The sequence below is a fragment of the Phaseolus vulgaris genome, chromosome 6 (assembly GCF_051622355.1).
Source record: "Phaseolus vulgaris cultivar YP4 chromosome 6, ASM5162235v1, whole genome shotgun sequence".
NCBI classification, from domain to species: Eukaryota; Viridiplantae; Streptophyta; class Magnoliopsida; order Fabales; family Fabaceae; genus Phaseolus; species Phaseolus vulgaris.
Window position 1 is genome coordinate 30,194,996 of NC_143503.1, and position 16,921 is coordinate 30,211,916.

Sequence of the window (16,921 nt, forward strand, 5' to 3'; positions counted from 1 at the left end):
GATTTTTCCGCAGATGTATTTTATTTCATTTTAGTCAAATAATCTAAAATCAAAAGTATTTCATTAATGTACTTTATCTATTCAAGAGCAACGTGTAATAAACACAAGCATTATTAATTCACACTCCTTGCTTCGATTATAATTAATTTGCAAATAGTTATTAGGCAATTTTATATTTCTATCTATAATTAACTACTCCCACCCTTGTTCTGTTTTCTAGCGTGTGTCTATCTTAACAAAGTTCTGTATTCTTTTATTTGGCTTTTGAAATAACTTTTTATGAACTTGATTCCACTTTATGAAAATACATAGTTTATAACAACTTAACACAAATGTAAAGAGAAAAAAGAATTATAATTGAGTATATAAAATTGATAAAATGTTTATTTTTGTTGTTGTTTTTGGACGGTTACGTTATTTTTGAAAACAAGGTAAGAGATAAAAAGAGAGGAATTGATATTAAGAACACAACATGGTTCAAAATGCCACAAAGACAAAGATGATACATGGCAGAACGAAATAGAGTTAGCTGCGGCACTTTATGCTAATAAAGTGGCTAATAATACATGAAGTTTATACATAACTCGTTCTAGTTCATCTATATTGATCCAACCAAACCCTCCTCTGATTCAGATGTCACACTACCCATATAAAGTTCAACAGATTCAGCGTTAGTCCAATTACAGTGTTTTCTTATTTCTCCTTCCTTCCCGGTGAGAACACCAATGTTTCCCATTTTTATCATTGAAGTGGCAAAGCTATTAAAGAGAGAGTTTTGGTTGCTACTGAAGTTGTTGACAATGTTGATGGTGTCAGCACCAGGTGTTGAGAACAACACTTGGTCACTCTGAAGCAAGCCCATCTTATTCTGAAGATTGTAGTAAAAGTTTAGATCGAATTTATCAGGATTGGTTGGTTCAAAATTCACCAAATTGTTCGGTCCACCTTGAGGGCATATTTTTCGCAATTCTTGTAAGTAAGCAGTGTCAAGAGTTGGATCAGGTTTGCCAGTAAAATTGAAGTTGTACAAGCGATCAAGGATTAAAGAGCAGTGAGCTCTGCCAAATGTATGAGCACCTGAAATTGAATCACATAAGATAAAATTGTTCCAAAGTAATTAAAGATGGTGAATTTTGAAGAGTTTTTCCATTTATTATTGTCATTACCTGAGAGTGCAACTAGATCAGTAGTGTCCAGACCTTGAACAGCAAATGCTTCTTTAAGTCGAGTGAGGGTGGAGGAAGGAGAAGGAAGGTTTTGATTGGCAAGTGTTGTGCTTGCTGTCAAACTATCCCTTCTTCCCAATGGAATTTTCAAGGAAGGCCCACCAGCCTAACAATATCAAATCATATAAACTTTTGTATAAGATGGTTAAAACAAAGTGTTGTTGACCAAAATAATAAGAACATTCAAAGAACTTCATCATGAATAGTTACTGAATCTTTATGTGGCTAAATTTCTACATGTTACTGTTTCATGGACAACTTGAATTTGGTGGAAAGAAGTTTGGTGTGAGTTATGAGGCGTACCAGAATAGTAGAGACTTCAGCTGCAAGGGCAATAATATCTGCACAAGAAACCACTTTGGGACAAACCTTCTCCACTGTTGTCTTGATGTCACTCACCACATCCAAACCTCTTATTGAGTTGTTGTTTGGCAGAGCTTGTTGCTCACTCTCTCTCGTCGCAGTGTTGTTCAACAAAATCGATGCATCGCACCCCTGCATGCCACAACCAGCAACAGCATAATCGCTTTATTCTTGTTCATTCTTCAAAATATCAGGTGTTGCCTTTTAATTAAATGCTTTTTTTTAACATGAAAACAAAATCAAATCTTAGAAGAAATTTAATGGAAGATTTTAAAAAAGTCAAACATAATTCTAAATAGAATTTATTTAAAACATAACGGGATTAAAATAAAAATTTTAAAAAATATGAGTTTCTTGTAATAATTTAAAATTTCTTCGTATAAGAGAAAAATTGAGTATTATTTTCTAAAAAATAATGTTACATTGAGACAATTATACGAAATTGCAAATACTAAAAATAAGTGATTTAGAATTTTTTTAAGAAATTCCTATTAAAGATATGCTTAGAAAAGTTTATCTTAATTATATATATATATTATTATTACGTTCATCATCCGTGTAACATCTAACTTAACTCAAAATTAAACAATAAAATATTATCATTACAAAAAATAATGATGATAGAGTCTCTAAAAGAGCGATACAAAGAGCAAAAAAGAGACTATACATAGGATTAGTCTGAGCTTAGCGGTCCAATAGAAATGGAAGCTAATGTTTTGGTGACTATGCATTAGAGATGACCTCTAATGGGACACAAATTTACAAGGTAGTGTTGGTTAAGCTTACATAAAGAAAAATATATTATTTAACTATAATGTAGGTTTATGGGACACTAAAATGACTATAAAATTAAATAATTATTAAGAAGTGGACTTTAAGTCTTTCTGCCTACTTATATACTATGAAATGGTCTTAATCTATAGTCGATGTGAGATCTCCAACAACACACGATAGTAGGTGACCTGATAAGCCCAACAAATAATTGCTAGGCTTGAGATGACTCTGATATCATATTAAGAAGTGGACTTTAAGCATAAGTCAACCTTATAAAACCAACTTATAAGGTGAGGTTTACACCCACTTATATGAAATGTCCTAATATCTAATAGATGTGGGATCTCCAACAATAATTAAACTTAGTGTCACCATTGGAACACTACGTGAGAAAGCAAATGTGAGTAAATTGTGGTTATTGGAGACACTACCCGGGAAACAAATATTAGTGTCGTCTAAACCTACGCTAAATTTAATAAAATATTAACTTACATCAATTTTTTGTCCCCATTTTCGACGCAGTATCATTCTGCAACTTACTTTTTTATTGCATCACTTTGTGTCCACATTCTAGACACTAACTTATTATTATTTTAATAATTTTTAACTTACATCCATTTTGTGTCCATATTCTAGACTCAATATTATTCTGTCATTTTTTTTTTCATTGTATTTACTTTGTGTCTTCAGTCTAGATGTTAACTTATTATTATTATTTTAATAATTTTTAGTGTGAGTTAAAGATATCCATTGTGGACACAATGTTTGACATTTACTTTTTTGTCTAACTTGAATAGACTTCAGCCTTGCTAGTAGCTTCTTTTTTATAGCCCTCACTTTTTGTTGGAAGCTAAAGTGGATTTTTCTTGTAGTATCTTGTGATTGTGATAGTATCTTGTGATAAGAAAAAATTTCTTACCAAGTACTTAAATAAAATTTAGGAAATTTTTAAAATTTATATCTAAATCTAACTTGACTCAGAATTTTAAAATGAGAGTTACTATGAAACAAGCAGCTGTCTTTCTCTCTCTATAATTTTGAACTAAAAATGGAATAATTTTGGACACGTTTTTTATTTTAGTGTATCATAGAATTTCTCAAAAGTGTAAAATCCTTATATTATACAAATTTTGATAACAAAAAATACCTTGACACGAAAAGAAGTAAAAACAATGATTTAAACACATAGTTGAAGAATGATCTAAAGTGATAAAGACAGGTTCCGTGGATTTTATTCTCAAGCTCAGGAAGGTTCCCACGTTAAAAAAAAGTAATTATTCCATTTGCTTTTCTATTATTTACTTATTGCTTCGGCAAGTACCCCATCTAGTATCTATTATTCATTTGCTTTTTGAATGGGTAATGATATATTTATTTTTTTATATAATCACATTACAATATACTATTATTTTAATAGTTTTTTATATCCAACTATCATGGTTGTGTATCATTTCTGTTTCTAAATTCCCAACTCCTTCTCTTTCTGCCCAATTCTCTTCCGCGCCTGTTTCTTCCTCCTGGTCCTCATCGGAGCCGTCGTCGACGTCGAAGAAGCCATCTTCATCAAAATCGCTTTCTATCTCGGCATTTGTAGGTGTTGCATGTATCTGTACAACCAGGTTATGCTTGAATGTATGGCTCAATGACTTAGATGAAAGGTTAGGAAGGTAGTTTTCCTTTTCAGGGAAAGAAGGCTTATCGCAAGCCAAAGATACAGGGGTGACTTTGAAAGAGGAGGACAAGGCAGTATCCTACGTAGGAATGAAGGGACTGGTGTTCCAGCAGTAGACGTTAGGCTCTGGGCAGCACCATGATGGCATAAGGGTGTGAAGGTGTGATGGGTCAGGCTGCGAAAACAGATTGGACGAAAAGTGAATAGGAGGAGGTGCATACAACAGAACTATGCAGGCAAAATAAAGTAGGACCACGATGTGAAGGTTTCCACCACTGTGGTAAGAATCTATTACGAGGCCATGCAACTATACAAAGGGAAGAAAGTGATTGCGTCAGTGGGTGATGATACAGAGGTCTGCATGTGATACAGAGTGTTTGTAGGGTTTTTTAGAAGAGAGGAACACACAGGAAGAAACTAGGGTTTAAGAGTGTTTGTGCTTTGTATATTAGGTACATGTGCCAAATATGTTTACTACATTTACTCTAAAAGGGATGACAGTAATTACTATGATTAAACAAGATAGGACAATGTTTTCGCATAAGAAATGTTCAAACTTTAAGTTACCAAGCTATCAATAATGTCATAGTGTGTTATATGATCCTAATACCAAGATATCAATAATGTCATAGTGTGTTATATGATTCTAATGTGTTCATGTTCCCACTCAATCTTCACATGATACCACTTATAAATATATCATGATTGTGATAATCTATTAAGATTTAATAAATATAAGATATAAACTCTCCTAAAATGTCATAGTGAAAAATATTAGGGGTATAAGTGTAAATTTATTTTCAGAAATAAACTTAAAGAGTAGTATGTAAAAAAAAAAAAATTAGATATTCATTATTTTAAGATTTTTTGAGTTAGAGATTGTATATTTATTTTTTCTTATATGAAATATTTATGATTTATTGGTGTCAAATCTTCTCGGATTTTTCTTAAAAAAATTTGACAAAGCATGAGATTAAGAAATAAACGATTTTGAATTTGTAAATTATCTTCACTTATTTATTTATATGATGGTTGGAATGTGGATTTTTTTTTTTATCTATTAGTTGTTAATTATTTTATCTATATCTTAGTTGTCCCCTCAGTAAAAAGAGTTATATATGTTGTACCCTAGTTTTGTGGATACAACTTATTGAAATTACTTTATGATTTCTAAATAAAGCATATTGAATTATTAAATCAAAGTTATTGAACTAGCATCGAACTTGGAGAATGAAATAAATAAATGAACCCTAGTTTTGTGGGTCTTGTTTGTGTGATTCTAGGAACATCGTGCTACAACCACACTTTGATTTGATTATTAATTAATATAGTTTTGTCTAACTTTCGGTTAGGATTTGACCTAAACCCCTAGACATTTTTGCTTGGATTTTTCCGCAGATGTATTTTATTTCATTTTAGTCAAATAATCTAAAATCAAAAGTATTTCATTAGTGTACTTTATCTATTCAAGAGCAACGTGTAATAAACACAAGTTTTTTTAAGTTATCGAGATCAGTGCATTTTTTATACTATAGTTTATTTGCATACGAATATTCAATAATAATGTAAATGGAAAAAATGAAAATTTAATTAAAGACAAAAAATTAAGTAATAAATTATTGTTATTTTAAATAAAACATTCATGTACTAAGGAGTACATAATTTAAAAAATAAATTAAATTCTTGGTACAAAATTCGCGAGTGTTCAATTAAGTTGATTAGAGACAATTCAAGTAATAAAGTTGAATTCATTGACTAAGAAACAGTAGATTCAAGATTGCAATTTTTTTTTTTTTGTGGAGAAGTTTATCTTTTAAAATATATATTGAGTTTAGTTAGTAGTTTTATTTGATGTTTGGAAGTTAAGTTATGAAATGGTGGTTTAAGTACTTTCTTATTCGTAATATATTTTTTTTTGGATAATTAGCTTAATAGATTTAAAGATATGTGTGAATTTGAGACACTTTTGAAAATTTTGAAGAATTTTATAGTGGGTTTCTAAACGAAACTTTAACTTTATTATTTGTTTATATGATTTATATATGAATTTGTAATATTAGTTATAAATTCCTTTATAATAAAAATATACAGTGAATGATTAATATAATTTGATTACTTGTAGCGATATTTATGTTGTGAAATTTGAAATTTGTATTGATTTAATATAATTAAATAGTAATCCAAGGACAAGGCTTGGTGAATTATTCTATTCTATCAAATATATACCACATATGTAGAAACATAATTTCACACTCCTTTCTAAGATTATATCTAACATAATTAATTTCCAAATAGTTGTTAAGCAATTTTATACTTGTACCTATAATTAACCACTCCCACCCTTTCTCTGTTTTCTATCGCGTGTCTATCTTAACAAAGTCCTGTATTCTTTTATTTTTTACTTTTGATATAACTTTTTATGAAATTGATTCCAGTTTATGAAAATACATAGTTTATAATTTGAGTGAGTTAACTTTCCATTATTTCTATAAATTCCTTGGTGAAACTTATGGATTTTACATTCAGAATATAAAATTGATAATATTTTAATGGTCCTGATAGATAATACTAATAAATCATCTAGTAGTCTCACTTGTTTTCTTTTGATAATGATAAACTTTGTTTTTAGATCGTCTAATTAATTTTATTATTATCATCTATCTCGTGTTTCGTTGAATGGTCTATTCTTCATTGTGTCTCAGTCGTTTTCTTTTAGGCTTCTCTATTTTGTTTTTACCTCTCTTTTCTCTTTTTAATTTTTACCTTTTGTAATTCAATACACTTATAATGAATAGTTTTTTCTTCTTCAAAAACCATCTATTTATTTTTTCTTTCTATCATTCAAGATTATAGCGTTCTTTTCTTACTGTTGTGGTTTTCATATCATAAATAGTTTTACACGAGAGCAAGTGGTGAGTGATAGATAGATGTTACAAAAACGACTAACCAAATTATCTGAATTTGAAAATGGAAGAAGAGAAGCAATAGAGAAGGTACGAGATAAAAAGAGATGAATTGATATTAAGAACACAACATGGTTCAAAATACGACAAAGACAAAGATGATAGATGGCAGAACGAAATAGAGATATCTGCGGGAACTTTATGCTAATAAAGTGGCTATAGCTCTTTATTAGTGACCATGAATCACACCATTTGAAGTTTATACATAACTCGTTCTAGTTCCTCTATATTGATCCAACCAAACCCTCCTCTGATTCAGATGTCACACTACCCATATCAAGTTCAACAGATTTAGCGTTAATAAAATTACACTGGTTTCTTATTTCTCCTTTCTTCCCTGTGAGAACACCAATGTTTCCCATTTTTATCATTGAAGTGGCAAAGCTATTAAAGAAAGCGTTTTGGCTGCTACTGAACCTGTTGACAATGCTGATGGTGTCAGCACCGGGTGTTGAGAACAACAATTGGTCACTCTGAAGCAAGCCCTTCTTAACCTGAAGATTGGAGTAATAGTTTTTATCCAATATATCAGGAGTGGTTGGGTCAAAATTCACCAAATTGTTAGGTCCACCTTGAGGGCATATTCTTCGCAATTCTTGTAAGTAAGTAGTGTCAAGAGTTGGATCGGGTCTGCCAGTACCACTGAAGTTGTACAATCGGCCAAGAATGAAAAAGCAGTGAGCTCTGCCAAATGTATGAGCACCTGAAATTGAACCACATAAATAAATTCTTCCAAAGTAAAGATGGTGAGTTTTGAAGAGTTTTTCCATTTGTTATTTTCATTACCTGAGAGTGCAACTAGATCAGTAGTGTCAAGACCTTGAACAGCAAATGCATCTTTAAGTTGAGTGAGGGTGGAGAAAGGAGAAGGAAGGTTTTGATTGGCAAGGGTTCTGTTTGCTGTCAAACTATCCCTTCTTCCCAATGGAAATTTCAAGAAAGGCCCACCAGCCTAACAATATTAAATCATATAAACTTTTGTATAAGATGGTTAAAACAAAGTATTGTTGACCAAAATAATAAGAACATTCAAAGAACTTCATCATGAATAGTTACTGAATCTTTATGTGGCTAAATTTCTACATGTTACTGTTTCATGGACAACTTGAATTTGGTGGAAAGAAGTTTGGTGTGTGAGTTATGATATGAGACGTACCAGAACTGAAGAGACTTCAGCTGCAAGGGTAAGAATATCTGCACAAGAAACCACTTTGGGACAAACCTTCTCCACTGCTGTCTTGATGTCATTCACCACATCCAAACCTCTTAAGGAGTTGTTGTTTGGCAGAGCTTGTTGCTCACTCACTATCGTCGCAGTGTTGTTCAACAAAACCGATGCATCACACCCCTGCATGCCACAACCATCAACATCATAAACACTTTATTTCTTGTTCATTTTTAAAAATATCAGTTTTTTAACATGAAAAAAAAAATCTTAGAAGAAATTTAATGGGAGATTTAAAAAAAGTCAAACATAAAGATAAAAAATGAGTATTATTTTCTTACAAATAATGTTACATTGAGACAATTATACAAAATTGCAAAAAGTAAAGAAAAGTGATTTAGATTTTTTTTAAAAATTCCTATTAAAGATATGCTTAGAAAAAGTATATGTATATATATATTATTTTTATATATCATAAGTAACATCTAACTTAACTCAAAGTTAAACAATAAAATATTATTAAGTGATCAGACAAATTTCTTACCAAGTACTTAATAAAATTTCGGACGCTGTTAAAATTTATATTTAAATCTAACTTGACTCGAAGAATTTTAAAACGAGAGTTACTATGAAACAAGCAGCTGTCTTTCTCTCTCTATAATTTTGAACTAAAAATGGAATAATTTTGGACACACTTTTTATTTTAGTGTATCATAGAATTTCTCAAAACTGTAAAATCCTTATATTATACAAATTTTGATAACAAAAAAATGTTGACTGAAAAAAAAGTAAAAACATTGATTTAAACACATAGTTGAAGAATGATCTGAAGTGATGCAAAGAAGGGTGAATAAGAAAGTTTACATACTTGAACAAAACAGTCATGAAAGAAAAGCCTGATGAGACTTGCAGGCATACGATGATCCCTTTTTGAAACCTTCTCTACCACTTTAAACACAACACGATGCACATGTGGACAACTATGCCTGTAGAAGAAGGGGTCTAATTGTGCCTCTGAGGAGAAGGGTAACCCTCCAAGCATCACCATTGCTATCACCACAACACAAAGAAACCTCATTTTGATGCCTCAGATGCTAACCCCTTAAGTGTGTTTTTGCGTGTTCTTGTATTATGAGACACACCATAATGCTACACCCTTTATTTATAGTTACAAATGCACATGCCCTTGCTCCTCAACTGTGATATGAAACAACACGTTATCTGGTACAAAACCTATGTATTTTTAAACATAAGATTCACACAAATTATTTCTTTATTTCCAGATGATGATTTAACTATTTTTCATACATTATGTTAAGAGCCACTTGCCCAAGTGCAATGCTGGTGCTTACCGTGTTGCAATTCTTAATCAACTCATTTATTGCCGAGTCAACTCTTGTCGATTACTGCAAAAAATTATATATATAAAAGTGTTGCATTTTGTAATTTTAATTTTCATGTTTTGTACTGTAATTTTTCTTTACTGTTAAATTTTTAAAGATGATCTTAAACATGACTTCTCAGTCATTCATTTTTTAATTATATTTTAAAGTAAATGTTGGATAAATATATCTAAAATAAATTTTACACCCTTTTTATAGTTAAATTAAATTATTTTACTATCATGCAGACTGCTAATGTTTATTGCCAATTTCATTCATTAAACATGGATTTTATCAAATAAAAAATAATCTAAGTACTTAGCATTTTTTTATTTTGAGAAGCGAATAAATATAATTTTTAGCATCTTCTTTGTTATTAGTTAAATTTTTTTAAAATAGTGAAATTACGATAAAAATAAATAAAAATTAGACTTGAAAATAATTTAAATATGTTTTCCCGGAAATATATACATATTATTCTTTTGGTCCTTAATTTTTTTTCTCTTTTCTTTTGTTTTAGTTCTTCAAATGTTGACTTCTTTTGGTTCTTATAATATTTTGTTCATTTTGAATAAGTCTTATTAGAAAATATTAAACAATTAGAGACATATTTAAACTCTATAAAAAAATTATGATTTCTAATAAATCTAACATAGTTGTAGTGAAACATTTAAAAGAGTATGATGAATATTGTTTTTATATGCTTGAGTTTATAGTGTGTTGGACAATCTAAATCCTTTAGGTATTTGGGTGTAATTGTTTTAGATTAAAAAAGTGGTCCATATATAATTTGAGTTGAACATTCTAACATAAATGTTACGTGATCTCTATAATAGTATTATTTTGCAAATATTCAAACTCGCCACACTCCATTTTGGGTTGTTATTAACTATTTATTGTATTTAATTATTAGTATAGTGGCCTAGTGTAACTATTTTATTCAACATTCAACCCTAATTTGTCTTGCACGTAGCATCATCGTTTATAGACTTCACCCACAAATGTTGAGTAGGAATGCAAACAATTTTCTATTTTCTGTTTATATATATATTTTGGAGTATTTGCATTTAGAAGGATGGAATCATTATTATGTTTTGATCTCAACTTCTCAACAACTAAAGTATGTGTTTTAATTATTTTGGAATTCGAAGTTTTGTCATTAAGTTTATTAAAATAATATTATTATAATTAATTATTATATATGAGATATTGTTATTTTAGAACTCAGAATTTTATTATAATTTTATCTTTAAAAAAATGATTTAAAAATTAAAAAATATATATATATATAAATTATTCTTCACTCGACTCCTATATAAGACTATTAAACTTATCAAAATAATATTTTTTAGTATTATTTATCGTTCACGTTTTTTTATCTTCTTATCCATAATTTATTTTATTATCTCCTTCATATATAGTTGTTGAAACCTAAAGTGAGATAGACTTTCACTAGATCACACCCACGTGATTGTTTTAATAAATTAGGCATTTAAATATGAAAGAGTTGTTACATATACTATTATTTATAATATGTACCAAAATTCTATCACATGTACCACTTTTTAATTGGCTAATTTCCTCATTATTTATGTTTGGATTTAACAAATGGACAAAGCCTAATTTGAGCTCCAGATATATTTGTGATAATAATTTATTATTCAGTTTTACTAGTTAATTCTTAAATACCAAACCTTTTCATGAATATATATTCAAGGAGTATTTGGTATCCGGATATTTTTTTAGAATTTCAAATTAAATATATATACATACACATATATAATATAAAAAAGTAAAATATATTTCCTTTCTCCATCTAAAATATAAAATATATAAAGTTCGATTTTATTCCTTTAACTTTTTTTATCATTTAATACACGAAATATTATCTAAATTACTTTTTTCCCTTCATAAAAAAAATGTTTTTTTTCTATACATAAGTCTTTATTGTGGAAAATAAACTGTCACTTGATTTGTGAAGTAAGTTTTTCTATAATTGATTATGTTTAAATAAATAAAATACTTATTTAAAAATATAATATAATAAAAAATTAAAAAATAACATTATAATCATAAATAAAAAGAATTTTAATTTTCATATTTTTTTTTTAATGTTTAATGAAAAAAATTTATAGTATCTTCTGATCTCATCCCAAACAAGGAAGAAATTAGCTTTTAACTTTTCATGAATTCTCACCAAATTAAATTGGGAATGAAACCATAATTTCAGAAAGCTTTTAATTAAATACCAGGTCAACAAGCAATGATCTCAACCCAAAGTTTTAATAATCATTATATCAAGATATTGAGACAACTAGCTAAATAAAATGACTCAAATCGTATACAGTCTATGATGATAAAATAAAACAGAAAATTCCGATGCAAAAGCTCTGATATAACCTACTAAAATGAAAAATGAAAGCTCATGCCAAAAACATGAACACACAAACTCAGTTATGCTATCTTAATTATTATTAGAAAAAGTTCATGCCAAAAAACATGCACACACAAACGAGTTATGCAATCTTAATTATTATTAAAATTTACAAAATTGATTTAAGGTGAAATTTGTCCTATATAAATTAGTCTAAATTATAATGAACGTAGAATATTTAACATCTTCGGTGAGACACATTCATTTCATGTATTAAACTAGATATTTGTGAGTAATTTATTAAATAACAAATGATATGATGATAAGTTCAATAAATTTTATTAAAATAGACTCTAATATTATATTAAAAGTTTTAAGATTAATTTATCTTTACAAAACTGATTTATAATATATATATATATAGATAAATTTATTTAATTTTTAATTCACGTAAAATCTTCAACAATTATATAATTACATTATAATAAGTAGATCAAAATATAATATATAAAGAAAGTTGAATTATTTAAATTTGATGTCTTGATTCTTATTAATTAACATGATTGTGATATAAATAAAAACTTTAACTTTAATTATGAGGGAATTTTTATATTAATTGAAAATAAGATTTTATAATATATAAATAGGTGTAAATATTATCTTACTATTTTTTTAAATTAAATTTAATTTAAAATTTAATTCTTAATATGATATCAATTTTATCATAATAAAGTTTGTTGAACTTATTGTACCATCTAATAGCAAGTTTAAGATATCTAATTCTCAATGTGTTAAATATATTATCTGATTCCAATTAAATGAATGATAAATATATAGTTTTATATTCAATATATTTCATTATAAACATAAAATGGTGTAATGAAAAATAAAATAAAATGATAATATATAAATATTTAAAAACCTTATCTTAGAAATTAATTTTATAAGAATAAATTAAAAACTACACATTCTAAAAATAATGTTAATACTAGTGAGGACATAGGAAATACATCTTGAATGCCCCACAATAATGAAAAAAAATTGGTTGCATCGTTCTATTTTTTGTCCTAAGTGAAGTAGTTGCTAGAATCCAAACCTTTCCCAATCGCATTCAATATTTGGAGTGACGAAATTTTCCACTATAGCCTTGGAATTTGGAAACACGATTAATTGTTCATTTCCCTTGTTTCTTTCATACCAACACACAACCTATACTCTTAACTCACCTTCGTTAACACCTGTTCAAATTGAAAGCACAGTTCATGCTTCTGACATTATGAATAAATTAATTAATATCATAAATTTAAATTTTATTTAAAAGATACTGGTAAAACTATAAATAATAATTCTTAATGACACTATTTATAATTCTAAAATAAATTTTTGTCAATAAAAATGGCATTAATAGACTTATATTAAATTTAAATGCGAAAAACGACAATTAATAGACTTAAAAGTGATACTATGTTTTTTTTAACATAATTAAGATGAAAAAAAAGTGTGATTTATTTCACCTTCAAAAGACTGCAGGTAGTGTAGTTTGTTCACATATATAGAGCTATAAAAAGTAGAATACAGAGTAGAGTGTAAATGATTCAGCACAAGCTGCATACACATAAAACTCTTTATTGATACCTTTAATCTCAACATTTTCCACAGTAATATTTCTCCATTTATTTAGACTGAGCTAACCATTCCATTTTGTGATGATTCTCTGGTGGTGAAAGTAGCAAATGCAGAAGAATTTGCATTCACAAAATTGCACTGCGTTCGAATTTCTCCCTCTGGTTTTTTTAACACTCCAATGTTGCCCATTTTTATCATTGACGCTATGAAATGTTCAAAGAAAAGAGTTTGATTGTCAATGTAACTGTTGACAATAGGAATGGTTTCTGCATCAGCTGTGCTAAACAACACTTGATCACTCCCAAGCAAGCCATTTTGAAGTTGTAGGTTGGAATAGTACTTGGAATCGAATGTGTGAGGAGTAGTTAAGTCCAAATCAGTGAGATTTGTTCCTACTCCTCCACTGGGACAAATTGCTCGCAATGATTCTAAGAGAGTTGTGTTCAGAGTAGGATCTGGGTTGTCACTGACGTTAAAATTGTATAATCGATCAACAAAAGAATTGCAGTGAGCCTTACCAATTGTATGAGCACCTAAAAATCAAATACTTTCACCATGAATACCTTTTCTATTAAAGGACTTTAGTATTTTTCCACTGTGTAAACCACAGAAAACATTTTTTTTATTAAATGTTAAAAATATTCATACCTGATAGTGCAACTAGATCAGTGACAGTGAGGTTCTGATTAGCAAATGCGTCAATAAGTTGATCAAGTGTAAAAACAGGACTAGGAAGGTTTTGATCAGCAAGGGTTTTATTTGCTGTCAAACTATCCCTTCTTCCCAATGGAACTTCCCAACTAGGACCCTTAGCCTGCAAAATATCAAAACTTTAACAAAAGTTCTTCACAGTGATTTGTTTAATCTCATGCTTATTTTCTTTATTCATGTTAAATAATGATCCAATATGTATGAGCATAGTCATAATTTAAATGTTGCCACCAAATTGGCCTAAAAACTAAACAGCATAAGCTCTTTTTAGTATTTTTCACACATATACTTCGCATAAACTTTAACAGTATAGCAAATACTTATATACAGAAAATTCCTCTATACGTACCCTTTTGTTTTTCTATATATCACATTTAAAACTTTTCTCAATGAGGAAAAGTGTGAAGTGAATTCGAATAAAGTCATTGCAGAATGTTTGAATTTAGGTTCACCAACATTTAATTATAATGAAAGAAGAAAAAGACATCTTCCTCCATGCAACACTACTTCATATAACTTAAACTTACACCATATTTTAAATTAGAAATAAATTCTGATTTGTTTAAAGTTTAGTCTTTGGTATTATACACATAATGTGATAAAGTGTAAAAGAAAATGATTATGCAGATACCAGAACAGAAGATGTCTGAGCTGCAAGAGCAAGAATATCAGCACAAGAAACTATGCCAGGGCAAGCATTTTCTACTGCTGTCTTGATCTGATTCACAACATCCAAGCCTCTTAGGCTGTTGTTATTTGGTGCTGCAGTTTGTTCACTCACAATCGTAGCAGTGTCGTTCAAAAGAATTGATGCATCACACCCCTGTTAGTCATATAAATATATATACAATTCAAGGATTTTCTTAAAAATAAAAAGAAGAAAGAGTTGGGTATAAAGATATGAAGAAGAATAGAGTTACTTGAACAAAACAGTCGTGAAAATGGACCCTGATGAGACTTGCAAGCATGCGGGGATCAGATTCGGAAACATTTGAGAGCACATCAGATACAATTGAATGCACATTTGGACAAGTGACATTGTAAAACGATGAATCTAGTTGTGCATACGAGCAGTGTAGTGTTCCAAGCACAACCACAACACACCATAAAGTAGTGAGACCAAGGGAATTCATTTTTTCTTTCTGATGTTGTTGCTGCAAGAACATGCAGATCAGGTGCTTCTATTTATAGATAATCTTTAACAAGGTTTTAAGCATCATGTGAATGAAAAAGAGAAATTCAAAGAAAAACACCTCTAAGAATAATAAGTCTGATTTTTCGATAGAGATTACCTATCAACAAAACTGATAGATATATTTGGTATAAATAATATAATTAAAAAATAAAATTAGGTGAAATAAGACTTGAGTTTGAGTTTTGAATAAATTACATAGGTTAAATGATGAAAATGAAAGTTTTATAGCATTTGTAAAGATTGAATAAGATTATCTTGGATACGAAATAAAATTCAAACCACCAACGAAGAACCATGAAATAAGAACATCATGTATTTCTAATGTTGTCATGAGGAAAATCTCTGGCGTGTTAATGGATAAGTGAAATTCGGTTAAATATTAGAACCATTACTGTGTGTAACATAAAACGCTAATAATCACTCTTTCATTGCATTACAAATAAAAGGAACATTTCCACTCATGAACATTATCAAAGTTTACAATATTAATATTTTTTTTATTAAAAATCAATGATACAACAAATTCTAACTTTAATAAATTATAAATGATTATGATATTATAGAGTAAATTTTAAGTCTAACTAAATTTATTTATAATTAATGTAGGATATCCAACAAAATTAAACTGATACGCTTATTAACCAAATAAATATATATCGAATGAAAAACTTATTTTTTTTAGCAATTAATTGTACAAAATTATGCATGAAAAACTTATTTTTTTAGCAATTAATTGTAGAGTTAAGTAAAAAAATAATGTAAAACAAACCTTGTAATTACATCATACCAAATATGTTTCTATATAAGTATCCTTAAATTATAAGCCGTGATCATCAATAAAGTTTGCTCGGAGGTGATACTCAAAATATTGACTCTAATATATATTTTTGCAACATAAAAAAACCATTTGTAAATTAATACAAGCCATATTTAGTAATAAAGTTTATTTTCAAAACTTAAAACCAAATTTTACTTTTTATGAAGTTTTATCTGTAAACACATCAATTTAAGTTTGTTATTTTCAATATACTTTAAATTAAAAGCATGTTTTTATATGCAATATGCAGTATGGATATGTATTTTTTGTGAGAATATAAATTTGTTTTTTGTTTATCTTGATTGAAATGTAAATTAAAGTTTATATAGAAAGTAAAAAAGAAAAAAACTTTTTACTTTTGTGGTGTTGGAGAGGGTATACATCGTATTCAATCACATAAAAGTTATGTTTTTCTGCGCATTGCAAGGTTCTTTAGTTGGTAAATTATATATTTTTTGTTAGTACCATTGAAATGTAGGAAATGTGTCACTGTTTAAGAAATTACTTTTGACTAAAAATAGAAAGCAATAATGTTAGTAAGAATGAAGAAAAAACGTTGAACCTTCCATAAAACACGTTTTCAGAGGCAACTAAAAACTTCTAAAATGCACTTCTTTTTATTTTCCACGCGTCCCTGTCTCTGTATGGACTAC

The 16,921-nt window shown here is 28.7% G+C and overlaps 2 protein-coding genes across 3 annotated transcripts; both read right to left on the bottom strand.

Annotated features, from left to right (window-relative positions):
• Positions 1-432: 432 nt before the first annotated feature.
• On the bottom strand, positions 433-9,382 carry LOC137832040 (peroxidase E5). Of its 2 annotated transcripts, none has more exons than XM_090303077.1 (4): positions 9,032-9,350; positions 1,530-1,721; positions 1,167-1,332; positions 433-1,077 (listed from the first exon to the last, which is right to left on the bottom strand). In XM_090303077.1, the coding sequence occupies exons 1-4, from the start codon at positions 9,239-9,241 to the stop codon at positions 599-601; spliced, it is 1,047 nt and encodes a 348-aa protein (XP_090159203.1). In that variant the 5' UTR covers positions 9,242-9,350; the 3' UTR covers positions 433-598. The 2 variants fall into 2 exon arrangements, with proteins under 2 accessions (XP_090159203.1, XP_068496115.1); XM_068640014.2 differs by lacking the exons at positions 433-1,077; positions 1,167-1,332; positions 1,530-1,721 and adding exons at positions 7,030-7,701; positions 7,785-7,950; positions 8,155-8,346 and having other exon boundaries at positions 9,032-9,382.
• Positions 9,383-13,407: 4,025 nt separating this feature from the next.
• LOC150027346 (peroxidase A2-like) lies at positions 13,408-15,745 on the bottom strand. The gene is made up of 4 exons (XM_090303076.1): positions 15,177-15,745; positions 14,888-15,079; positions 14,194-14,359; positions 13,408-14,078 (listed from the first exon to the last, which is right to left on the bottom strand). Exons 1-4 carry the CDS (start codon positions 15,420-15,422, stop codon positions 13,597-13,599), a joined length of 1,086 nt encoding a protein of 361 aa, XP_090159202.1. The 5' UTR covers positions 15,423-15,745; the 3' UTR covers positions 13,408-13,596.
• Positions 15,746-16,921: the final 1,176 nt, after the last annotated feature.